This window comes from Nothoprocta perdicaria, unplaced genomic scaffold (genome assembly GCF_003342845.1).
Source record: "Nothoprocta perdicaria isolate Ctin4 unplaced genomic scaffold, notPer1 scaffold_149, whole genome shotgun sequence".
NCBI lineage: Eukaryota > Metazoa > Chordata > Aves > Tinamiformes > Tinamidae > Nothoprocta > Nothoprocta perdicaria.
In genome coordinates, this window is record NW_020454638.1 from 231,802 (window position 1) to 258,522 (window position 26,721).

Consider the following 26,721-nt stretch of genomic DNA (forward strand, 5'->3'; position numbering starts at 1 on the left):
TAACATTCTGAAAGCCTCTGGTAATCTSTTTATTACCATATCTACTGGATCATTTTCTGTATAGTTTTGCATTGCCAGGCACACTTCAAATTATTGCAGCCTTCTGCCTTTCAGACTGGTTTTCTCCTTTTTGCTGATCCAGAAGAGTTGCTAACACCACTTCTTTCCCTCGCCCAAGGCATTGGCAGGAATTTTCCACCTAAGGAGCACCTAGGCCTTTACACTACTTGCAGCACACTAATGAGACTGCTTTGTGCAGACGTCTTGTGTTTGCGTGCTGTATGTGTGGTAATGGTTTAAATGAGTCCATGTGTTGTGAATATTGATGTACTGGGACTTTGATACATGTTCATCTCTTTGTCTGACTCTTGGACTGATGTTTGCTGCTCTGGTTAATGTGCTGCCTTGTTATTAAACAATGAATAATKATTCTTGCTTAAGAAGGAATTACTAACTGTAGTTTAAATAGTGTGTGCCTAGCTCTGATGCTTAAGTATGTTTCTGTTTATTCTCTATGATGTAGTGACGATATCATTTTTTGTGATCCAAACATGAAGTTGCTGCCATCATACACCTTCAAGCCCATCACGCTCATTGTTTGTTCTTTCCATGGTGTAGAATGGAATCACCCCACTGCATGTGGCTTCCAAAAGGGGAAACACAAACATGGTGAAGCTCTTGTTGGATCGCGGAGGGCAGATCGATGCCAAAACCAGGGTGAGTGTTTCTATTCCCTGAATATGATGATGTCCCATCTTGGGAATGGATTGGAGTTTGTTGCTTCCTTGTTCTTTTTTGTTTTCTCTAGCAAGAGACCAGGAACACCAAGATTCATAGCTAGGACATTTACTTGAGGAATTCTTTCTTTCTTGTTTTTTGYTCTTTAAGTGACACATTAGATGTAGCTGCTATAAGTGGAGATGAAAGTAGCTGCAAAAATGTTAGCATTGCCTCCTCAAAAAGGGAACTCATTTTGAATCTTGGACTAAATTCTCAATGGTAACTCCAAAATAATATACAATAGAGTACTTTTTTGTATCTATTTTATGTATTTGAAATCCTGCTTTTGGTTTTCAGATAGTTATGCATTTTATGTGGACTGTTTTCTGTGCTGTCAGACTAAAAAATGTCTGGAGTAGGAGGTAGGAGGGAGAGAACTGTTTTTTTGTCTCCTACATTATCTACATACATCATGTAGGAAATTATGTTWTTGAAATGCCACAGCAATACTTCACTCTTCATTCAAGGGTCATTTTGCAATCATTCAGGAGAGAAAAAAAAATGCATCAATTTATATGGATAGGGTTTTGTGCTTGTTTATCAGATTTTTGAAATCATGTAGTAAAATGTGGTCACTTATACAATTGGCACTGTGCAAGACTTGTTCTTGAAAGGTGCAGTTTTTAGATATTAATCTGCAAAGTTATAATTCCAAGTATTTAGGTGYTTCAGAAACCAGAGATGGAGCACAGAGTTTGACAGTAAAGCAAAGCCAAGTATAAGGCTTTTTAAAATATGGTRCAAAAGTAGAAGATGCTGCATTCAACACCCTTTGTGGTTGATTCAGCCTCCTCTATTACACTGCCATTATTTTAATTACCTATTTGTTGCTTGATAATCTGTGAAGACTAATGATTACTTTCATTTGGATTTCTGATTATGTAAAGGAATAGTGTCTTGCTTGCAGTGAGTGTGCAATAAATCATTCCTGGCCATCATCTCCACGATATGTGCCTAAATACAATACACTGCAGTGAAGATGTTTCAGATATTTGTAGTCATATGGAATTGGTCTGTTTGACAGTATTGACTTCACCTCTTTACCTACTCAATATTTAGATATTTGCTTTGGGAAAGTTGGCCCCGATGATCGTCAAGGACTACTTGGTTTTTAGGACATCGAGGTGCATTCACATCCCCTCTCAGTAAGAAAGACTTGAACATAGCAGGGAATGATGCTGAAGTAATGGGATTTTCTCTGGTGTCCGTGGAAGGCTCCAACTGTAGAGGAATGGCCACTATTGTGGCTACTGCCCCTCCACATCTGGCAGAGGAGCTCAAACACTGTCAGCACAGAGATGCCAATGAACCCCTAAAGCACCTCTACCCCAGTTTGCACTGGCCCCACAGCTCCTTTTGCTTTCCTCTCCACCTGCTCTCCGCCCGAAGGCGTGCGCCCGYGCTCGCTGCGCCTGCTTGGCAGTGTGGGCGATTCCAAAGCTCTGCCTCTGTGGTCAGCGTGTCTCTGTGGCCTGGTGATGTCTTCATGGCAGCTTTTTATATGGTCTCGGTGTCTTTTTCTTTTCCCCCTGCTTTGTCCGCATGYCTTGTGCTTTGCTATGGCCGTGAGTATGTAGGGTATGGAAGAGGTAGGTTGAGTGTTGCATGCCGTGCATACGTGTGTTTTGTACTTGAAAGGAGAGCCTTCTGCCTCCCCCTGCTTGGTACTAACATGCCTGCTTTCCATACGTGCCCTGTCATTTCTCTCAAGGAGCATTTACATTCTTCCAGGAGACCAGAGCCACTGAAGCACAATGCAGTTAATGCACTGGGATATTTCATGTCTGGTAGCTTGAGGTTTTTCGGCTTGGTTTCCATACCATATCAAAACAGGCACTTTGGTTAAGGAAGTATTCATTGCTTTCACTCATTTTATTTTTGRCTCTGTTACGTGCCATCTGATGATGCATAAATTAAGACAAGAAAGCTGATTTTAACAGATTTTAAAAGAGCCTCAGTCGTTTAATTTTGCACAGATAATCTGTGAAATCTTGTTATGCTTGGTAATGTTCCATTGAAATGACCTGTGAGGGGCTCAAAGCAAACACTACTTGCTGCAGGGATTAACTAGTTTTGTGAGGATTTCCTAATTTATACCTTGAGTTTTTATGGTATCTCTTGCAGCCCATAGAGATGTACAATTGCAAGCAAGTTTGCTTGCCGCATTTGTATATATATTTTTAAATAGCATTTTAGTTAAATATTTCTGTTMTATTTCTACTGCTTTTAAACTAACTGCTAAACTAGTTTTTAAAATGTAGAAATTCACTTCTCTCATATTCTTTTGCATCTAAAACAAACTTGCAAAATCCCTTCCAAATTGTATCTGAAGGATAATTTTATTCATGTTGTTTGTTATATTTACATTGCAATTAGTTGTGTTTACGGAAAAGCCTCATCTGAATATTTGTGTGTTTGAAGGAATAATAGACAATTTCTTATGGTAAAACATATCATATTTAAGGTGTTAGTCAAGTTAGTAATCTCAAGTTCACCTGAACAGGAAAGTCATTGACATACGGATGTTAAAAAGCAAGATACAGCCTAGCTTTTGAACCTCTTAAATTTACTGTGGTAGAGCAGTAGAGCCAGATTTCAGAAGCAATTGCAGACTGTGGCTTGGAACCAGAAACTTATTCTCTAAAAGGTGGTGGAAAATTCCATTTACATTTAAATCAGTGTCGTGCAATGAAGACTAAAATGGCAATCMTCAATTCTCACTCTGACAGAAGGAAAGCGTTTGCAGCTTTCCCAAAGTATAGGCAAAACTAGTGTTTAAAAGTAAAACGATTTCAGCATAGTCAAAATATGTTTTTATGAGAAATTTTTTTAATATAAATTAATAGTAGCAGGAAGCATATTGAAGTATTTGCATCATATTGAAATGTCACTGACTTTATTAGAGCATTTCAGCAGCTCTTTAAGTGCAATTTGTACAGAGGCTGAGGCTGTCATGTTTTTATGTTCTTTCTRCTGAACTTTGCTGCTTGTTTTTACTTTGGGACTTTTTTGGAGTCCTCTTGCGATTCTTGCCCAGAACATTTAGGCCTGAGAAAAGCCTGGGATGAACTGGTGAATCTAGCTAGTCTTGGAAGGGAAAGTTGGCTGTGCTGGGGAGTAAAGACGCTGTGTGCCCAGAGCTTGGCAGCGGGAGTTGRAGTGGGATAGAAGCAATGAGCTGGGGAGAAAGCCTTGTGAGGCATTTGGGTTGGAAAAGGGCCGCGGAAGAGAGAGCCCAGCTGGAGCTGAAAGAAGGGCAAGGCTGGGCACAGAGCTGCGCGACACCCAGGAGAGAAGGAAAGGGAAGAACCTGCGGGAGGGCAAGTCGGGTCTCTTTTGTGAATGAGCATCAGCCACCTGTGACACGGATCCCGGGAGCATGGGATGTGTTTGTAATGGTGTCATCCTCTAAGCATGCTTCCTCACAGAGAGCAGGCTCTGCCGTGGGGTTCCTCTCATCAAGCCCTTGTAACGGGAGCCTCGCGCTKCCTTGGCGCTCGACCCCAGTTACACCGGGGCTTTTCTCTGCACTAATCCCGCTCTGACATTCTCTCCTAGTCCTAACGCATGGACAGAGCACTAATAATTTGTTGGCAGCTTTTGCCATTCCTAAGGCTTTGTCGGGTTATAAATAAATGTCTAATCATAAAGCAGATATTGCATATTAAAAAAAAGTGGGTGATTTACATAATGTTCGCAAGGGAGAGGGAATGATGAACAGATTATATATGCTACCAAACTATATAAATGCTTAGACTATTATTTAGAGTTCTTTAAGTTAATATCAGTCAAGCAAACACATAGCATATATCTTTTTTGTTATTTTTTATTTGTTTGTATTTTTAATTTTAATTTAATTTTAATTTTTTTTTTTTTTACTTTGAATTGAATTCCTGGAGGAATACTTAGAGTTTGGTTAGTTATGCCCAGATTCTTAAAGCTTAGAACAAGAGGTAGAGGTGCCTTGTACACGTCTTAAGAAATGAGTTTAGTAGTAATGCAAGAGTGAACAAACTGAAAGAGTGGGACCTTCAAGGAAGTTGTACCGCTTGGGCACATATGTGCCTAATGTATACACATTATGCAAATTTGATTATGTYATTATACAAATGAGAGTTTTCAGGTGCGGTTTAGAATATTTCTTTGATAATTTGACTTTTGATATTCATGTAGTGTCATTAGTCTTGATTTCAGTGAGCACCAAATAGATATAAATTCTTTCATTGAGATGCTACCCACATAATTTCCCATTAAGAATCTCCCATAAGTTCAGCCTCTCTGTTAAGCAGAACACTTTAATAACTATGAAATGACTTAATGATTTATATTCCTGAGCCCTGTAGTCAGGAGTCAGGCAAGGAATTCAAAAATGACAATACCGTTTAAGAAATGATAGGTGATCTTTAAGAAAAAGGGCAAAAGTTGTTGCTGTGTTTTGACAGCTATTTAAGAGGAAAGTGGAAAAGATGAGATTTCATGGCTTCCATACCTGATGACTTGTAGTTTGTTTTGTAACCGTGAGGCACCTGATAGGTACTTTAAAAAATGGCCTGTTATAAGAGTATCGCACACAGTAGAGTAGAGGAGGCAGCATGTTACTCAGCTGCTTGGAAGATGAAAACATTAACTTGCCGTGATTTTAGATGAGGATGTAAATGTGGGACCTCTAAAGGTGTGGATGTGTTCGAATTTCATGTCTTGTGGAATGGTGGCTTCTGAGGTGTCCACACCAGGTGTGTATCTCTTGGACCTGGTGTTGTATGTTCCTTCAAATGACACATGGTATTTTGGTGAGCACGCATTCTCCAAATTACATGGTGCACTGGTTAGCATTGGCGTGATTAAAATGGTATGTAGGCCAGCTCCTGCAGCAGATTCCAAAGCATCATGTTCATTAGAAACAGGTAAAGGAGCCAAAGCGTRTGCATGTGGTACACCAGTGTATGTCTCGGCTCATGTCAGCTTGTCCTCATTGTGTTATGTGCTAATTCTTCTATGACTAATTCTACTACAGCTCTCCCTTTTGGATTCCCCTTACCTTTGAATAAAACATAAAAATACAATCTAAAGTATTAAGTGTACTGTAATTTTAAAGTATACATGCTCTTTTCCCAAGGAGAAAAAGATGGAAGGAAAAAGAGTTACATGAGTGGAGACTGCAAAGTACATTGCTTAATTCACCTATTAGAAAGTGCAGAGAAAGCAAATGAGGATGCTCTTGTTAACACTAGGACAAGATAGGGTAGATCACAAGTTTTTATACCTATTATTACAGGGACCTACAGATAAGAAATTTGTGCTTTTTAAAGATTCAGTTCTTATTTTCCATTTCAAGAAATTGTTTTCCCGTGGAATTGAGGCATCACTTGGATTGTATTGTTTTCCTTCCCMCTGCTCCTGTCCCAGGGATTTGTCCTGTTTTTTTCAAAGCTCCTCACAATTCTACCWTTATTTCGCCATTTTATTAAATAAAGTAACAAAAACTCATTGTGCAAATGAAAGCAAACCACCCATCCTGATTAAAATGTAGAGCACAGAGGCTGGAAATTGGAGAGAGATACCAGAAAAATACCTGTCCTGGGAATATGTTTGGGATGCAGTCTTGTCTTTGTAATGCTATTTGAAGTTAGGTGTTTGAACCTCTCTGGTAGCGGGAGGAAAATACAGTCAGCTGTGCCATTAGAGAATTAACATAAGGTGCCCTGAAGTTTCAGAGCATATAAAAACAGGTAAGCCAGTCATACAAGATTTCCCATACCTGATCTCCCAGATTTTCTGAGGCATGACCTTCCACATATGGAGTTTTACTGAGAAGCTCCCATAGGATTTAGTAGTGCAGAAATAGCAACCATGACAGTGAGAGTCAAAACCCATCTAAGCCCACCCTTCATGTGTTTCTGAAATGCCTGGGAACAGTAGGTATGTGAGGGAGAAAAAATCCTCCCTGCAGGTTTTTGCTTCTCCCCTGAAGCAGAGCTCTGTGCACTAACTGAAAAGTTGCTTTGTGCTTCTAGCAGAGAGTGAAGGGGGATCCAGTGCTTGCACCTACTCTTTGGACAGTATTGTAGGCCAATGTTTAGATAGTTGAGGTGGTRCAGTTGCAATTGAGGAGAACTTCTAATTCTGAAGTGTTAGTAGTAGATGTGAWAACGTAACAAAGTAGATGTTCTGCAAATGCTGGCAAGTTTGTCAGTATATTTTTGTGTGGTGGAGATTCACTGTCTCATGTTTAAGGCATAATATTGCATTTTTACCACTTTTGTAATCTATAAGTAATGAATTCATCTCAGATGAACATCTGCATCTTAAAATTATTATGTTACTGTAGRGACACTGTAGAAACAGCAGCATCTACCTCTATCTAAGGCAAGTTGTCTGAAAAGGAGCAGAGCCTTCTCTATAATTTAAAACCATTAACATATCAACATTATYAAGCTCTCTGGGTATTTATCACTTTTCTGAGTGCATGCCAAAATAATATCAAGATCTAATAAGAAAACTTGGCTTGCTATATCACGTAAATTTTCTTTTCCGTAAGCATTTTTTTGCCTCAAATTTCCTTTTTGTTTTAGAACTCGTTATAAGGGACAAAGCGTAGCAGCATTACCTACAACGTGCTCTGCTGTCTGACTGTTTCATTGACACATCTTTTGTAACCACTGCTGTGTCCGGTGACTGTGTAGCCTAAGCAAGTGCTTTGGGACTGGATGTTCTTGGGCAACAGAGAACATGTTGCAGAACTGATGCTGTCAACATTTTTAGCAAAGAATTATTATCACTTTATTTTCTGTTCCCCCCATTCCATCTCAGAACCAAAAGATGTTAATTTGTTGTTTTTTTTTTTTTTTTTTTTCTCTCCTTCTTTTTCTCTCTGCTTTAAAATCTTCTTTCTCTTGCTGCTTGTTTTAGAAATGCAATACATTCTGGAATAAATTTTCTAGCACGGACTTTTCCTGTTTCATCCCTGCATCAAAAAAAATCCCAAGGACAAGGGTTGGTTAACAAGCATCCTCAGCCCAACCCACGCTAGCAGGGGAGAGGCAATGCAATCTCAAAGCCCTGCAGAGAAGGAGGGAAGGAGACAGCGCATGCACACTTGGTTTTTGATTGTTTATTTCTACATACAATGGACTTTCTCTCTGAAACTGCACTCTTAGAGTGTCCTTCACAARTGTAAGGAATGATAGAAGGGAAACTTCATGCAGTTGAGCCAATTCAGTTAAGAGTCCAAAAAGAAAAGGGTGGTGGTAGAGCTACGGATGTGCTTGTTTACTTTCCCTTCCTTTGCTTTAAGGATGGACTCACACCACTCCACTGTGCTGCAAGAAGTGGACATGACCAAGTTGTGGAGCTGCTTCTGGAACGAGGTGCCCCACTGCTTGCGAGGACCAAGGTGTGTGCCTTATTAGAAAAACATGTTAACAGCTCTGTGCAACTTTCCAAAGAATTTTCAATGTTACTGAAAGGACAGGGAATAAGACAGGAACGTTGTTTCCCTTCCGGAGGGAATATAGTAATGGGTAGAATGATCCAAAAATAAGGTTTTCTTATACAATAAGGGACCATCATTTTCCAATATGTAAATCAAAACATATCTCCACCTCTATAGTATAAAAATAAATGCATAATCTGGTTGCAAATACTTAAATTCTGTGGCTTTTAAAACTACTGGAAACACAGACTGGAAAGTTAGGTCAGGCACTCCTGTGAGATTCCCTGTGTATATTTGCTGATCCTTCATATGAGTTAATTATATGCTATGGGTTACATCTTTTCCTGATTTTTTTAATGGACTTTGAAAATGATGTCAGTTTTCCCAGTAGTTTTTTAAAAGCATATGCTCAAGATGAATGCATTTGTTAGAAATACTGCCCTTTGAGTTCAATCAGTGAAAGGCATTTGTCATATAATACTCTAAGCCCTGATGTGCAGCACTTCACATTAGTAGGTCTCAGAGTGTCTGGCCAAGACAGACGTTATCAATAGCTGGGAAACAATGACATAGAATATTGGAATTGCATGCCTGGAAGATCAAGAGTGACAAAAGAATCTGGACGTCCTCAGTGTCTTGCAGTTTGAGCAGAGCAGACCTGGCCAGTGAATAATTTCTCTTTCTAGATGATAAATGATCAGCAAGTTTGATTAGACCAAATCAGTTTCCAGTTGAAGTCTGCACAATTACAGTCTGTCTTTAAATATGCAATGTTTTCTAAATATCAAATTGCATATAAAATGAAAACAGATTTTAAGACAGTCTTATTGAAACAGGTGATTCCAAATTGGAGGCGGATGAATATGTAAATAATACAAATATTTTCATAAGAAAGAAAAGAAAAAGAAAAATCTACTGTCCACAGACTTCAACATTTTGGACTTCAGACTTCAATTCACCTGCATTAGCTGAAATGGGCATAATCTTTTTCAGTTTTTCTCCTAGTCCTTAGCTCAGATGTGGCCCTGCTTCAGGGACAAGTTTTCTTTAAACTCAATGTGGATCTCTTACTATGTGTGCCACCACCTAAGGAAGAGGTGCCAGAAATGACACTTTTGCCTTCTTTTGCCCTAGAATGGACTCTCTCCGCTCCACATGGCGGCCCAGGGGGACCACGTGGAGTGTGTCAAGCATCTCCTGCAGCACAAGGCTCCGGTCGACGACGTCACGCTGGATTACCTGACCGCCCTGCACGTGGCCGCGCACTGCGGCCACTACCGTGTCACCAAGCTCCTCCTGGACAAGAGAGCAAATCCCAATGCCCGGGCCCTGGTAAACCTGCTCTGCCTGGGTGATGTAGCAAAACTGTTAAGGGCTGATGAGTAGCACTTATTAGCAAAGCTAAGTGGAAATTCTGCCACTTGTCATGTCTATATGCTGCCAGGAGAGTGCCCCCCATATCATTAGGGGTTCTTGTTTATAGTATCAGGTTTGGAAACACAAGAGTTCTTAGCTTCAGGTAGAAATGGTTCTGATTTTTATCTTACACACTGTTACTGCTAACAGCATGCTATGATACCCAATTGATTTTTCAAAAATTTCCACTGAATCAGTAAGCTAAATGATGTCAGGAAGACGTCTGACCCTTTCTTTCATTGATCTGACTGTCATCTCCTAACTGAAAAAAAAATCTAGTTTTGGCTTTGGGAATATATAAAGCTTTCAAGAGCCTTTAATCTGTCTGGAATGATTGCCATTTTTTTTCTCATGGGAAGCATGCCCATGAACTATTATTTGAATAGAACCTGAAATAATAACAATGTGTTAAACTCAGTGTGGGAAGGAGAGAGATGGTGGGCACTTAAGATACATATGGATGGCAAGAATTCTGCAGTTGCCTCCAGTATTTGATGCTTCTACAGAGCTTTCACTGCAGGCCACTCTTATGTCTTCCCCAGCTTCTTGCCTCTGAGACAACCTTGAATTTGTTTTGTCAACTGTCTCCCCATTACAAGAAATTCCTGCTTCACTGCCTGCTTGGAACTGGCTTTTTTACTGCCCAAATCTTCTGCCATGTCATTTTTTTTGGCCTGTTTACTCTCAAATTCCTTAACTCCTCTTGCATCCTGGTCATACAGTTCTCTTGGTCAGACTTTTTCCATACCATTTGGTTGGTCTTTTTCTCTGTACCTTTTAAATCCTTATGCTCAGTTTTACACTACAGCCTTTCCATCACCCTATAACTGTGCTTTCCTCAGCTACTCACACATACTATATATGTACTAGCCCCCACATCTTGATTCTTTCCTTTCTTGACCAGAAATATGTCTTTTGTTCTTCTCCTTTTGTCTTTCATTCCCTCCCTGAGAAACAGCAGTCCTGAAACAAAAGGAGAAGGATCTCAGGCCACTGCCTTCCTGCTCTCCTACTTCAAGGCCACCTAATTTTTGTTTGTCCTTTTCTTTTGCTTCTGATTGAATGTATAGCAATATTGATCCTTTTCACTAGAAAATGCACCAGTTAACAAAATGTTACCTGTCCTTTTCACAAAAAAAATTCACACAGAAGTACTGAATTTTATTTTGATTTTTTTTTTATTAACAGCTGAGAAGTGATACTTTTAAATCATCTCACTTAAAAAAGAACATGTTTACTTGCTTAGCTTCTTAGTTATGCACTTAACCTGTGTTAGCTATAACTGTATGTAAAAACAGCTGGTATTAGGAGATGTGGTATAGTATATGGTATGAAGACATACTGTATTGGAAATACCTCAGTCTTATTGACTGAGCGTTTCCAAAGAAATGAATATTTGCTGATCTTATGTGCAATATTAAAACTGTAGTGTTAGGTTGAAGGCCTGATTTAAGAAGTTTCTGTTCATGCTCTATTTAGTTTTAATGCAGATGAGTGCTCATATCTTGCTTACGATGCCTTCAGACTCATCAGGGCAGGAATAAGTGAAGGGGAGATGCAGATACTTAAAGACCAAACACTTTGTCTARGGAAACAGCTGAAGAAGTGATTATTAATTTAAGATACCTCACAGAATATACAAATATGCAAACATTTATGCATTAAGTGTACTAAAGATRAATGCATAAATAAATAAGTAGATACTTAGCTTATAAGATGAAGTCAAATGAGAAGACGAGGCAGCATCTGGAGAAATGTTTTGCACTTTAGAGAGGGATGTCTAAGTCTTAAATGGATGATATATATGGATGACAGTGCATGCAATTGCACTGTCTTGAACATACACACCCACATGCATACTTTCAAGTTTGAACAGGCTGTATCTGATTTCCAGAGGTGGAAGTTTGCCTTCTCTCCTGTCTCTAAGAAGGAAGGATTGGCACTGCTGTGTTCTGTCTCCCACCGCTAGGAAGAGATGTCTATAATTCATAACCTATAGAGTCTCCAAAGAAGAGCTGCTTTGGATATTCTAACGCTTATGCTTTCAGTGTGCTCACGTAGAGCTGTGTGGAAAGTGTAGCTGCATGTTTTTGACTAACATAACTGTCTTTTGCACAGAATGGTTTTACTCCACTGCACATTGCCTGCAAGAAAAATCGCATCAAAGTCATGGAACTCCTGGTGAAATATGGGGCTTCAATCCAGGCTATAACAGAGGTAGAAAAACGTTCCGTATCATGAAGAAACTTTCCTTTGCTCTCTCCTTTTTTACTTCCTTTTTTCTTTTTCTTATCATGCCTCGTATTTCACTTTCCTTAAACGAAGAAGCCTCTTCCCTATGCCCCATGCAGAGGAGTAAAACTGCTCTTGCTTTGTTTCGCAGTCGGGCCTCACACCAATACACGTGGCTGCATTTATGGGCCACTTGAACATAGTCCTCCTCCTGCTGCAGAACGGAGCCTCTCCCGATGTCACTAACATTGTGAGTATGGCTTGGACTAGAGTCATCTGTGTGATAGCTCATATAGCAGGAGGCTGGCCTCCTCTGTGTTCAGCCAAAGGTCTCATTTTTATCATAAGTAGTTACAAATTTAGGATGAGTTATCCTAGTGCCTTTCCCAAACAGTAGAGGTGGGGTGGGAATGGCTATTGTACAGGCACCATAAGCTGTTTGGGGCTTTGTGTGTTCCTCATGAATGCTTACGTAGATGAAGTATTCCTTAAAGACAAGYAAATCATCAAAACTCAATGTAAACTGAGTCATACAGAAGATTCAATTTCATCAGTTTTGAATGATGAAATAAATTCTAATGACTCTGACTTCTGCCTGCACAGCTCCGTTTGCTGCCATGAAATTGTCATTTGTGTGAGTGAAAGTATGTAAAATGCATAAAACTAATTATTGAGAAAATAAAAATGTTAAATGCAAGATGTTCCTTTAACAGGAAATTCTGGGAATTGGTGCCTTTCTAAAGAGCATATTTAAGTCTATTAAAAAAAAAAAAAAAAAAAAAAGTGACCTTTGGGAGGTAACACATAATGCAGAACCTGACTTACCATAGAAATCAATGTTTGTATACCAATAGCTTAGTTACCAAGAATGATGGCAGTAAAAAGAACATGATGGCTTCCTGAGTTGAGTTTCACAGATACACTGCTGATTAAATTTGATATTATAAATAAAAAGCTCACAACTGTCTTTACTTTGCAAGGAGATTTTACCGGAAAGCCAAGTTAGCAATATATTCTCCCAACAAAACAAATCAGTGAGTAATTAGGATCTGTTGGACCTCTCAGTTTCTCTTGATTTGAAAAATCTTATAGGTGACCTCATAACAATGTTCAACAAAACTCTGAATTTTCTACTTGAGTTACTGGAACAGACTAGTTTTGACAAAATCTGTTCCTGTTTTTATGTTTTGGCAATGTTTATATTCAAATGTAGTTAATAATATGGAAACCAACAAGAAATTCCTGTGGAAGCAATAAAAAATGTCATAGTGGTGTTACTGGACATTTGTATGCAAAATTTAACACTATAATTTGTGCTACCCAGGTGTCTTGGCTTKTGCTTTGTAAGCTGAAGTTCCCTGTTGAGTTACTGTTTCCAGAGGCTAAATTGCYTTGCTAATTCAAAGTCCAGAGCAGAAATTTGATCGTTAAAGGGTGTAAACCGTAAAACTTATTTGCATTTTAAACATCTCATTCCACAGGTAGTAAAATTTATATAGACAAATTTCTATATTAAAATTTTTAATTAGAGCTTTGGGTTYTTGATTGTTGCCTACTCACTAAACACAGCTGGTAATACAATGTTAATTTTAAATTAGTGTAAACAAATAAACTCCCGGGGAGGCAGGTTTGCTGTGAATTAAAAAGTTCATRATGGAGGCTAAAACTGAGTCACTACTTTTGCTACATCTGTACAGGAAAAGTCTAGAGAGAAACTGGTGCCTAATGCATAAGATGTTGACGGTGGGGGTGTTTTAGATTGAACTCTTGGCGCAAAGAAGTCTTGAGTCCTGCTGTATTGTCATAACAAAACATATAAATATAGAGCTCATGGCTGTTGAACTATTCCACTACCTAATGAATCATGTAATGTATAGGTGAATTGTACGAGGACTTGGCTGGTCCTTTGAATGCCCTTAGAGGAGGGTGTCCTCAAGAGGTGTTGAACAGTGCAGAATTGAACCAGGAGCTCTGTCACCAAGGATGGCCCATTTTCAGCATTCTTTTGAAAACTAGTGCAAAAGTAAATAATTCGAATGTACCATCTGCAGTTCGTTATCCTGATCTAAATTTCCAGATTGTGTCAGTCAAACTTCTTAAATTCATATTCCTCCTTAAATTCTTTGGGCTAGGAAAGCCTGAAGCCAAGATTCATGTCTCAGCCCACAGACACAACCATGTTGCTTAGCACAGATTTTACACATTGGTTCCTTGTGCACGGCCATTGCAAGGCCACCTAAAGCTGCCAGCTCCGCACAGCAGGCAGGAAGAGACCRTCTGGAAAAATATCCCCTTCCATCTTGAGGCTTATGTGCCTCACGATTGCTTGAAAGAGACAGGCTCAATATACTCTTATTTCCCGTGTGGCACAAGCTGACGTGCTGTGATGTGGAGGGTTGAGGAATGTAGGTCACCAGGGATGTCCGTAGGGCAGAATTTCTTAGGACTATTTGGGGATTGAGTGTTCTCAGGTGGGACGTGTTTTTGCATCATTTTCACACTATAATGTGAATATGTGTGAAATTCATACCAAATATGAATTTGCATTTTTACTGGAATAGAAATCTGATTTTAATGACTGCAATAAAGCAAGGATTTTCATATAGTACCTAGGGCCAGTGACTGTCCTGAATGCACAGATATTGAGCATGAACAGCCAGATTCATATCTGGCAGAAGTGTGATTTTTCTYCTCAAGTTGCAGTGGGTGAAACTTATAAAATCTGAGCTTTCTTTGTTCCATGAGGTTTAGGTCACTGAAACATGTTTGCTTTTCTGCAGCGTGGAGAAACCGCACTTCATATGGCTGCCCGTGCTGGGCAGGTGGAAGTGGTTCGCTGTCTCCTGAGAAATGGGGCGCTGGTGGACGCCCGAGCTAGGGTAGGTGGCCTCTCTGCAACTTCTTTCGCTTTCTCCAAAATGTGTCTGGAGCAGTTGGGTTAAGAATTCATTTTTATTTTCAATTTCATTTTCATTTGATCTATGGATTCAACAGGAAGTACATCTATATACCATTCTGTAAGGTAGCTTATTTGTGTGCAGTTCATCCAAGTAGATGGTGTCTGGCTCCGAATAGTATTGGCTACTTTTTTCCTAGCAAGGATTGTACAGAAGTGTCCTAAAACCAAACACTGGAGGTTCTGATAACAGCTAGCACAGAGTGCCCAAAGGGACTGTTTGTCAAGCAAAGTGCAGCTGTTCTACAAAAAATTAAGAATACCAAGGAAAGCAAGTGGTGCTCACAGCGATGTCAACTATCTGCCTTCCCAGTGAGAGGGGGGAGAAAAAAAAAAAAAACGCTGAAGCTAAACCCAGAAATTAGTTTTACAGGTTGTTCCTTTAGTACTTTTTATTTGTTAGTTTTTGTGCTGTCTCTTAGTTTGATTTCTGATGAAAGCATGTAGAAAAATGCACAGAGAGATCGGCAGGAACTCCCCAGCGTCTGATGGTCAGGATGGTTCTGCCTGTGGTAATTACGTACCCCATTTGAGTTGTAGGAAGAACAGACTCCGCTGCACATTGCCTCTCGCCTGGGTAAAACGGAGATCGTCCAACTTCTGCTGCAGCACATGGCGCACCCCGACGCGGCCACGACCAACGGGTACACCCCCCTGCACATCTCTGCCCGGGAGGGCCAGGTGGACGTCGCCTCGGTGCTCCTGGAGGCAGGCGCCTCGCACTCCATGTCCACCAAAGTAAGACAAAACGCTCTGTGCCTGTGCTCTGGTAGGCAGTGCCCAGGGAGTGACCTGCTCCAGGCTCTCACTGAGAAACTGAGTTAGTTTTCCGGCTCTTGTTGTTTAATTAGCAGGAAGCAAATAGGCTGAATAAACGTATCTGGAATTAATCGCTTTTAAAATATCTTGCCATCATCTGAAGCTGGGGGTTGAGTTCCCACTAGAGCCAAAAGCAGGTTGTAAGTGCATACTTTCAATAGATTTAACATGTACCTGAAGCCTTGATTCCTCTCTCTCCCATGAAGTCCTGATTTTGGTCCTTCCCATTGTGTTACAGGTAGGGCTATTTTTTTTTTTTTCTTCTCCCTTCTTTTTTTTTTTTTTTTCTTCTTCTTCTTCTTTCTGAAAGTTTCAAAATAGAGAATGCAGATGTGGGGAAAATTAAGCTGAATACTTCTGTGTAAACAGGCCTGCATGTCTCTCAATATTCTGTTTATGTAAACAATTCTGGTCTCTATTAGCTGAGAGAAATTCACTGATACAGTTTAGCATCTGTCCAGTCTCAGCTAACTCTAAATCTATTTTCAGTGTTTCTATAAATGAGATGTATCATATGATCAAATGAGATGTAAATGATGTATCATAAGACACAATATGCTTTGCTTTTTTTTTTTTTTTTCCCCTAGGGTTATAAAAGAAACATACTGTGGAATTATTTGTTTTGTTAGCTCAACCTGATTACCAATGYGTTCCAAATAGTGATGAGCACTTAAAAAACAGATATTGTGAATAGAGTGTGCCAAGATATCTTTTCCAAATTKATCACAAGTGATTTAAGTGATTTTCACTATAGTTTTAGAGCTAAAGATCTAAACGTCGTTTCTGATTTTGCCCCCCTGATTTTACAATTGGAGCTTAAAACGTTTTTGAAAAATGGAATGTCTTCCATGATTTAGAAGACTAAACCTGTGATTGTCGAATTCTCATCCACAAATTACTGGGATTGCTTACTGTTCTCCTTTTATCCGYCTGTTAAATCACATTAAAATAGCTAAAAATACACTAAGTACTTCCTTAATTTTCAATATTGCTTTATGGCAAYAGCTTTATGGCAAGAACATTCTATAATTATGAATATGAACGATAYATTTCACTAGATAATCCCTCTATTAACCTGTGATTTATGAGATGAAAACATTTGAGATTCCCTTACGTAAAACTCTGAAAGTGGGATTAATTTAATAAAACAACAATGAAAATAAACACTAGACATCACTTGTGTCAGGCAAACAGGACCTGATGCCTCTTTGGGGTTATTGTCAGGACAGCAGAGTGGTCTGCCATCTACTGTCTTGATATCCACGAGTTTTTTTGCCATGAAAGTAAATACCATGTTTGACATGGTCTTTGGTCTGTGCTTCACTGATAACTATTTTTAAAACTAATGAAAATGACTCTTTAGAAAGAGAGACACTATTTTTAGTCTTACTGGATTACCCTTTAAACACTGCCCTTGACTCATGCATGAGTCTCTTTACTYGAATTTCAGAGACTGTGATAGAACTTAGTGGCTGTATATAAAGCATAAATCGAATGTAAATCATTCTTAAACAAAATCAGTAAAGAAAGGACACAATTTCTGGAGCTTTTCTCAACAAATTTAGTTGGGGYTTTGTCATAACCGGCAAGAATTGATATGGGAAATACTTTTAAAGCTATGATTATGAAACTGATTTTGAAATGCAGCCTSTTCTGAGTAGAAATTGGAATGAGCGCCTTCATTGCCCACACAATGTGTTCTGCTCATGAAATCTGTATCGGATGAAATGTCTGCCAGCTTGTCATTATGTATGTATGAAAGAACAAAAGAAAAAGGTGTGGTTTTGTGCATCACACTTTTCAAAATGTTTTCAAGTGATAAATGCTATTTCTGGGTATGGCTATTGATTCTGGGCAAGGGAGAAAACAACAACAACAACAAACCCCCCCAGCAGTTAGGACATAGGTTGCAACCTAAGTGCCTGTAATGTTTACTGGYAGTCCTAGATGTGGTTCTTGAGAGYTGTCAGCATCGTTTTCCAGCACAACCTCTTGCTGTTCTCTCCTGTTGTCCTGCAGAAGGGATTCACGCCTTTGCACGTGGCAGCCAAATACGGGAGCCTGGAGGTGGCGAAGCTGCTCCTGCAACGCCGAGCGTCTCCCGACGCGGCTGGCAAGGTACCGCCCAGGGCGCTCGCAAACTGGGGCGCTGCTGTGCAGAATGGGCTTAGCAAAATGGGGTGCAACTGCTCTCCTGTGGTCACCTTTGCTTTATGGTGTTCTCTCAAGGGCTTTGGTGATGCATGTTAGTCTTGGGAAATGCATGTACAGTGTTGGTTGCTTTGTGTATTTTTACCTAGTAGATAGGCATGCTGTGCTCTGCCCATAAAGCTGTGAAAATCGTAATTTGAACGCAGTGGGGGCAGGCTGTGCTTTTCCTGAGGACTGCTGGTCAGCGGGAGTGGTAGCCCAAACCCGCTGCGTGCCTGGGGAGCGGCGCCGCAGCGGTGCCTGCTCAAACGTACCCTCCGCTGCTGCTCCGTCCCGTTAACCGCAGCCTACTAACCGCCGGCTGAACCCCGCTCCCGCGCCCGACCCTCGCCCCGTAAAGCGAGCGCCCGTTAACGGTTCCCCGGCGGCGCTAACGCAATAACGGCCCTTTGCAGAACGGCCTCGCCCCGCTCCACGTGGCGACGCACTACGACAACCAGAAGGTGGCGCTGCTGCTGCTCGAGAGGGGCGCCTCCCCGCACGTCACCGCCAAGGTGAGCGACCAACCGCCGCCAACGGCCGCCAACCGTCACCTCTGCCCGCGCTGCTGCCCTCCCCTCCCCTCCCTTCCCTTCTCCTCCCCGCCTGCGGGCACAGCGGGGCAAACCGCGGTGAAACAGGGCGCCCTCAGCTCTGAGCGGTGAAACAGGCAGGGCTCCCTCAGCGCTGAACTCTTCAGCGCGTACCTGGTGGAGGGCGGAGGCACCGTGCATTTAGGGAGGAGGCTGATCACCTACACAGTGATGTGCAGGTACCTTGTCAGGTGATACTCATGCCTGTCGCCACCTGTTCCTTTCTGTGGAAAATTAAGGACATGTCAGGTGCAATGAGCAGACAAGCAGCTCTCTCTGTCAGATACCATATGGCACTCTGCTTTGCAGCAGCGTGGCTGAATCGGTGTATTTATGGGTTAATGGCTTGGTTTTTTTTTTAATGTAGACTGGTTAAAGCAGTCTGAACTGGTGATTTTCTTGCAGAACACAAGCCTCCTCTTATATGCCAAGTGTAGTTAACTTCACGGAGGGTTGCAAGTGTTACCTGAGTATAAATCCCTTGTGAGAGGGAGATCTGGCTCTCAGCTCGCACCTACCCTATGGAGCTGGAAAGCAGTAAGCAGTCTCTTCACCAGATGCATATGCTACTGCAGTGCTTAGTCTCCAAGGGTGCATCCTAAGTGGGATGATGCTTGACRTGGAGACAGAGGGCATGTGATGTCTTAGGACCATAGTTGCAGGTTGAAACATGGAAATTTTCAGTTAGATACCAAGAAAGATATCTCCATCCTGTGGCTGGTCAAACATGGGAACAAGCTGCCTAGAGGGGCGACCAAATCATTCGGAATTTGGCTAAGCAAGTTTCTGAGCAATGGAATGCAACTTGGGAGTTGTTTTTGGTTTCAACCAGATATCTCCTGCATAAATCGTAACCAGATATCTTCTGCATAAATCRTTCTGTGATTCTTTGGGGTCATTTGGAGGGRGAGAGAGAGAGAGACAGAGAGAGACGGAGAGAGAGATGCATGTGTCTGTAAGTCTGCTTCTGTGTCCATGAGTTTTGATCATAGTTGGAACTCACTTTAGYGTTGTCTCATAACAGAAACCGTTTATTAGAAACTGAGCAGGCATTTGCAGGATTTCTCCTGTGAATAGGAATTGTATGATGATCTCACTAGGTTAGGCAAAGACTATTAAAAGAGAAAAACAGCAGGAAAAATATTACTGTTTTCAGAATGTTTTGACCAGTATGGGACTGCTGATTATATAGAGGCTGCTAAAAAGAGGTAGTCTGTCTTCTTGCTGATTACATAAGAACTGCTCTTACTGTTGTCCTCTGGAAAGTAGCAAAAGCTGGAATTGTAACATGATAGCTTCAAGCTTCTCCCCGTCCTTCCCCACTCCCTAAAACTCCAGACCAACTAGCCAACCCTGCCCCCTCCCTTCCCCCCTCCAAGAGGCTGCTGCTTATAACCCAGAGCTTACCCCCATAGGACATTCCAAAGCAATTAAAAATGAGAAGTMGTCTTCTCGCCAGAAAATGTCTAGTTTGCTAAAATGGTCAATTTGAACTGAAAAGCACTCCTTCCATCAGCAACATGACTGACCCGTGTACCAAAATGCCACATGCAAACACAGATCTCCCCACAAATGAAAAAAGCATAACGGAGTGAAGAGTTTTCACTCATCACTTTCTASAGAGAATGTCATTCATCAGGCAAAAGTGAATATTTACAGCGTAAGATATTTAAAAAAAAAATAGGTGTCAAAGTCTGGGTAATTTGAAAGTATCTGATTAACTGTACTGTGAGCTGGAGCTTTGTCCTAGTTTGGAAGGAGAAAATGCAGATGGACGTAGCAACAGAAGAGTCAGGCCACTTAGAAAAAGTTTTGCCTTCAGAATATAATGAATCTCCACTCTGGGAGAGTGGGAAGCGTACAAAAATATTGGTTTAGGCATCTGACTTGATATGCTTACAGGCTGTTGTGTTAACTTTCTTGTTCTCATTTTGCTTTCCTGACTGGTGTTAGAATGGATACACCCCTCTGCACATCGCTGCCAAGAAAAATCAGATGCAGATAGCTACCACTCTGTTGAACTATGGGGCCGAGACCAACATTTTGACTAAACAGGGTGTGACCCCGCTTCATTTGGCCTCCCAAGAAGGTCATGCAGACATGGTGAACTTGCTTTTGGAGAAAGGATCTAATATTCACGTGGCAACAAAGGTAACTCAACAACAGAAGGCAAAGTACTATGGTGGGAGTGTTCAGTGAGATGTAAAGTGCTTTGTAGGATTTATCTCACATTCTCAGAAAGTCTGCACTTCCTTCTGTGTATGTTTCTGTGAATTTCCAGAAGCATCAAGAGGCGGGTAGTAAAGATGAGAAGAGAATATCTAGGGTTGGCAGATGGAGACTAACTGGTTAGCTTATACTGTGTCATTAATAACTATGCTGGGTGGTACTCAAGGGGAGATGCATCTGTTTGGCATTACAAGTGGAAAGTGATGCAACATCCAGCTCTGGTAGAACTTTATTTATAAAGAGGGGAGAAGACAGGAAAGAGAAAGTTGTTGCTAAGTCATTCAGGGAGGCAGGACAGCAGTAGTTTTGCTGGGCAGCAGCCTTGCCCTCTCCTCTGGTGTTATCACATAAGCTTTCTAAATTTCATATTTTACACAAAGGATGAGGACTTCTGGAGTGTGTAGGTTCTTGTAGTATATGTAAGAAACCTGAGAGCTACAGTGAAGAACAGTTCAGTGGTTATGTCAGCCGTGACACTTTCTTATGCATGGATTTTGATGATTGCATGTGGCAGCTACTTCATGGAAATCAAGTGCTTCTTCGAAACATTCCCTATTACCATAGGYCTTCCTAGGCCACAAGTTTTATGCAGTTATCTTTACGGAACTTAAGATGAAAACCCTGGAGCTTTTGCTCAATCAAGTGAAAATGAGAGCTCAAGCTCTCATTTTTAATATAATATCCTATCTAACCAACGTGAAACAAAATAGGGTTTATTTCTCTTATAAAATGTTTCCTGCCTTGTTGGCAGACTAGTGCTCTGTGCATCACTGCATGCTTTTACTAAAAAGTTGCATCCATTTCCTTGGATTTTTTGAATGGGATCTATTTGGAGTTTTCTTCATTCTGACTTGTGCCTGCAGTCATCAAGGTTCTCCCTTTTGTCTGAGGAGTGGGAAGGATGGTAAATGTGCTTCTCACTTCATAAATGGTATCCTTAGATTCTCCAGTGGTGGTGATATGTAAAATCTGATTTAGAATCTTCTCCTGTTTTACAGATGAGAAAATGAGAATATCTAAATCTATTTCCTGTCATTCCAGTAGGACCATTCAGTTGTTAATTATTATTATTATTTATTTTCTTTTGCATCTTTAGACTGGACTGACATCTTTACACCTTGCAGCTCAAGGGGATAAAGTAAATGTAGCTGAAATACTGACAAAACATGGTGCCAACCAGGATGCTCAGACAAAGGTAACTCATGGAGTGGCTACTGTCTCCAGTTTGCCAAAAGGTGCTATGACTTTATAGGAATCTTCCCCTGAACGTGTAGTTTTACTTACTCTGTTATTCTATTGTAGCTGGGCTATACACCTTTAATTGTGGCATGTCACTACGGAAACATCAAAATGGTGAATTTCCTTCTCAAGCAGGGAGCGAATGTTAATGCTAAAACAAAGGTAAAGMATTTTTCATTGCTTGTTTTACCCCTTATTAGACATGGCAACCCTGCAGTACCAATACATACCACGAGGTGTCCTTTTCAGCAGGCAATTTATGATTTTTTCATGTGTAGYTGGTGTCAACATCTGTTGGATTTTAGTGGCAGTGAAATGCTTTCTGTCTGCTATATCTCAGTGGGAAGTGTTCACTAAAGGAAGTTAGATCAGTTAACTCTTTGGGTGTGTGTAAGAGGGAGATAGAGAATCAATTTTATTTTTACTTGCAATTAAAACAGCAAGTTTGCTTTTTCATTTTAATTAGACTTATTTTACACCAGTATGAACACCAGCATGCTGCCAGACTAGTAAACAACAATTCAGAGACTTTGGGACTAGTGCCAAGTTCTCCCTAATCTGATGGGACATGGAGTAGGAAGAGTTACAGCCGAGAAGAGTGTGGGTGGCATGAACTTGGGAGAGGAGACAGCTGCAGTGAAGGAGTACAGCTTATTGAAGGCAGAGCTGAGGAGGAGAAGGATATGCTCTTACTGATCAGTTCTATTGAACTGGGCCGCACTGCCTGCAGGAAGGTCTGAATGTAATCCACTAACTTCAGTAGTTTCTTCCAATATAAACTGGCATGTGAAAAGGCCATGTGATGCATTTGTATCAGGAAGTGAGGTTTTGATAACTGCAACGGTGAGTTGCATCCCAGATGTCTTCACATCACCCTTATCAGAGAGAGAAGGCTACCTCAGGAACTGTGAGACTTCAGATGTGGTAAAACTGGCCTCAGTCAAAAACTAGATCCTCACTAAATTCTTGATGTCTTCACTACATTATGAAGGACTAAATCCACTGATAGTTCTAGTGACACACTTTGTAATTTGACTAGGATTTCAAATACTGACATGCAATCTGCTGAGCTTTGCAACCAGCTCCTCTGTCCCCAGCCGTGACCTATGGGTTTGATCTATTTCTCAGTCTAGAACTGTTTCATCACAGCAGTCTAAGCTGAACGTGGTAAGCTGCAGTTAGTAAAATAAATACATAGAAGTCTGACGGGAGTCATGCTGACCCATCCCGTGTGCAGTCATCCAAAACCAGTGGTTAAAAAAAAGAGATTCCCAAAGTACTGGCAATACTATTAGAAARGCAGCTGATATGCATTGATAAAGCAGACATTAGCAGGATCCAAAGGTTAGCTGCCAAGACATTCAGCTGAGTCTAGTTACAGTGATGTATTTGCTTCTTAGTATTAAGAGCTTATTCCATGATTAAGGGGTCACTGGACACAATGGACCTGGTTCCAACTCTAGTTCTATTTCACTTAGTTAACAATCATTTCATTAAAATCAACAAGTTGATTTATATTGCCAACAGAATGACAGTGACTGATATGACAGTATGGTGCAGTGGTTCTCCAAAAAAAACCTGTCAAGGGTGCCATTAGAAATCCTGGCACTGTGTCATGCAGTACTCTTGACTCAGTTTAAAGAGTTTTGGCTGGATTCAGGATAGGCGTGTTAGAGAATAAATAACCTATTTGCAGCCAGTTCTTTAAATAGAGAAAGCCTGCAGGATGCTTTGTGCTGTCTCCAGTGAAAAATCATGTCCGAACTCTATTTTAAAGGATTTTATTGATACTTAAGTAACAAAAATAAATTTACTGTGCATGCAATASCCTACAGTAAGATCCCACATTAATTTCTTAGTAGCCTGTGTCTGTAATTGAAGAATTTTAACAGTTSTAAATAAACTGGTTATTTAAATAGTTGAATAATTATCACCATTTAGCTAGTAGCATAAAGTGTTACACGTATCCATCCATTCACCTAGAAAAGAGATAAATCTTAGTGTGTTACTGAAGCCCCAAAGGTCACTATGAAGCCCCCAGGCTTTAAGTGTGTGTACAGGGGAATCAGTTTGGTGTGTTCTTCCTGTTTATTCTCTGCTTGCTTTAAAAGCTAACTGTAGTTATAAATGAATTGCCTGACTGGACTTGCACAATATCATCTCCAGTCAACTAGCTGGAGTTACTCTGGCTCTGTTTCTTTATTGCGTAACATCTGAATGAATCACTGGAGCTGATAATATACAGGTTTTAACATGTTGATTAGCACAGACAGTATGTACGTATTTTTCAGGGTATTTATAGCTTGGGTAGGCATTTAAAGGCAAAGTAAAGCTAAAATTGATTGATGTTTGTGTTTGGTATGACTTTTGTGGTTTTTAAAGAGCAAGTGGACTCAATCGTCACTGTTAAATTATATATGTATTAAATTGACTCAAATACTTTTAAGTCAAGTCTTTGGCTTCCTTTTAAAAAGTGAGATCTGAGAGGAAGAAAAAACGTTCTCTGCATGCAATCTTAACTTTACCATGACTACTTGCCCTTGTCTCTGATTTGAGGAATGGGGTATTATGTGCCTTTCCCAAAATTTCTTATATTGTAAGATAATTTGTCAGTTTTATGTTTTCATTAATTTGGAGAGGGAGTGCTATTGTTGCTGAAGATTTATTATCTTGGGGTAAATTGCTGGCATAAATTTTTTATTCAAATGTCTCAGGAGAAGGAAGCAGAATGAAGCATCTAATCTAATTGCTGGTGCTTCTTGTTTGTTTGCTTTTATGGTAACCACTGTCAACAACAGAATGGATACACCCCTCTGCACCAAGCTGCTCAGCAAGGCCACACTCACATCATCAATGTTCTTCTCCAACATGGGGCCAAGCCCAATGCTATCACCTCTGTAAGTCTGTGAAGTACCTGTGGGACTTCCCTACATGGTTCTTTTCTTTATGTTTTGGGGTTTGAGAACAATCCTGAGTTTTAGTATTTCTCATACAGCTGGTTGTCAGATGTGCAAATGTAACTTCCTCTCCTTTCCTTCATGCTCTTAAGGTAGCACAGATCAACTGTAATTCATTGCGCATCAAATTAGACGTGAAATGAGGGAACTTAATTCCATGATGCAGTGGCAGACTGGCCACAACTAATTGTGCTGTATTTATTCAGTTTCCTCTGACTCAACTTTTCTATCTGTACATGTAAAATATATATAAAATAGGGACCTGATTGAGAGCTTGACTTTCTTTGAAGACTTGGACCCAAGTGCATGTCCCTCTGTTTACAGGAAGTCTGTTTCAAGTTCCTACTATGCTCACTGATGTTAATGCCATCTCAAAGCATCTTTGCTGATTGCACTTTATATGTATATATACTTCACTCAGTGTGTTCAGTTGAAGATCTGTCTACTTGTTTTCAGTCCTCTCTGCAGAAACTAGCACTAAAGAGAAGTCCTCAGGTTGCACGCTACAGTGGCACCACAAAACAAATAGTTCCATTGCAGAGGCATAGATTTACCTTGCAAGMTTCTTCCAGCTTGTCAACACTTTTTCAGTCAAATCAAACAAAAGGATTCAGCTTGCACCTCTTTACAAAGAAGCTTGGAATGTGAGCCTTCCTTCCCTCTGCCAGTTCTCTGACATGGGGAGCATAGACTGTCACACTGTGCAGAGCCAAGGAACCGCAAGCTGCTTCTGAGGTCACTTAGGCTGAACAGTTTCCTTAAGGCAGGGAAGACTTATCCTCATAAATCTCTGATTTAACCAGCTTCTGTTACTTTTTTTTTTCTTCTGTTCATTAAGAAAGTTCATTAATGTAGCTACCTATTTTAGATGGCCTTATGTTACTGTGAACTATTTTTTTTGTGGCAATTCAAGCAGAATTGCAAATGCTGTGAGACAGATGGCAATGTAAATCACTATTCATTTACAGCTAAGTTTGTAAAATTAAGTGTGCAAATAGCTGTTTCAGACTATTTTAATGCTTCAGATAATGAAGGAGAAAAAATAGTCCTAAATAATTAATAAATTATCCTTTTAATGTCCAGTTGATGAGTTGTGCATTTGTCATGTGCATTTGAACAACAAAGTGGAAAATAATCTCAAAACCATACGACTTATGTCGGTTTCTTTAGTGCTTGCTRTAGTATTAGCTTTTTGTACTTTTCTTAGGTAAATAGTTGCTTATAAGGATGAATACAAGTGTATCTGGTGACTATGATTGTAACTTTGTGTTTCCCCAAAGGAACATTGTATCTGCTAAAGATTTAAACAATTACCACTGAAAGTGAAGCTGTAAGATTTTAAAATACTTTCTTTTTAAGAAGAATACCCCTTATATAGTGCTGTTTATACAAAACAAATCATCACCTTCTGCAGGCAAGACACATTCTGCACACTRCAATTTGACTACTTCAGGGTTAAAGCATACAGTGTGCTTTTTTATTTTTTTTTTCCTTTTTGAATAGCAGGCAGATGTGTGTTGTGTTGCCATGGTAATCAGGACTATAGTCTTAAAGAAGTTACAAAGACAGAGTCAGATGTAATGGTAGAAAAAAAAMCAGTGATTTTCCTAGGCTGTGCCTTGTTTTGGATGGAAATGCTGGCTCATGCAGTGTTGAGAGTGATCTCATTGGTTCGCATCACAATCCTCCCTCTCATTTCTCTCTCTCCCTCTCTCCCTCTCCTTCTCTTTTGCGCTTCAGAATGGCAACACTGCCTTAGCTATTGCAAGGCGTCTGGGCTACATCTCAGTGGTCGACACGCTGAAGGTTGTAACGGAGGAGATTACCACCACCACAACTGTGAGTTGTAGATGCATTATAATAGCTCTCTTTTAAGTG

The 26,721-nt window shown here is 40.3% G+C and overlaps 1 protein-coding gene across 18 annotated transcripts in view; it reads left to right on the forward strand.

Moving 5' to 3' along the window:
* The window catches only part of ANK2 (ankyrin 2), a 165,828-nt gene that overhangs the window by 61,248 nt on the left and 77,859 nt on the right, over nucleotides 1-26,721 (forward strand). For 11 of the 18 annotated variants that reach the window (XM_026034604.1, XM_026034607.1, XM_026034608.1 and 8 more), the window contains exons 9-22: nucleotides 619-717; nucleotides 8,075-8,173; nucleotides 9,347-9,544; nucleotides 11,747-11,845; nucleotides 12,012-12,110; nucleotides 14,641-14,739; nucleotides 15,357-15,554; nucleotides 17,655-17,753; nucleotides 18,242-18,340; nucleotides 20,372-20,569; nucleotides 21,744-21,842; nucleotides 21,950-22,048; nucleotides 24,685-24,783; nucleotides 26,584-26,682. In XM_026034604.1, the coding sequence (XP_025890389.1) occupies nucleotides 619-717; nucleotides 8,075-8,173; nucleotides 9,347-9,544; nucleotides 11,747-11,845; nucleotides 12,012-12,110; nucleotides 14,641-14,739; nucleotides 15,357-15,554; nucleotides 17,655-17,753; nucleotides 18,242-18,340; nucleotides 20,372-20,569; nucleotides 21,744-21,842; nucleotides 21,950-22,048; nucleotides 24,685-24,783; nucleotides 26,584-26,682 (1,683 nt within the window). The remainder of the gene's footprint in view (nucleotides 1-618; nucleotides 718-8,074; nucleotides 8,174-9,346; nucleotides 9,545-11,746; nucleotides 11,846-12,011; nucleotides 12,111-14,640; nucleotides 14,740-15,356; nucleotides 15,555-17,654; nucleotides 17,754-18,241; nucleotides 18,341-20,371; nucleotides 20,570-21,743; nucleotides 21,843-21,949; nucleotides 22,049-24,684; nucleotides 24,784-26,583; nucleotides 26,683-26,721) is intronic. The other 7 variants (XM_026034605.1, XM_026034606.1, XM_026034609.1 and 4 more) reach the window with 2 other exon arrangements.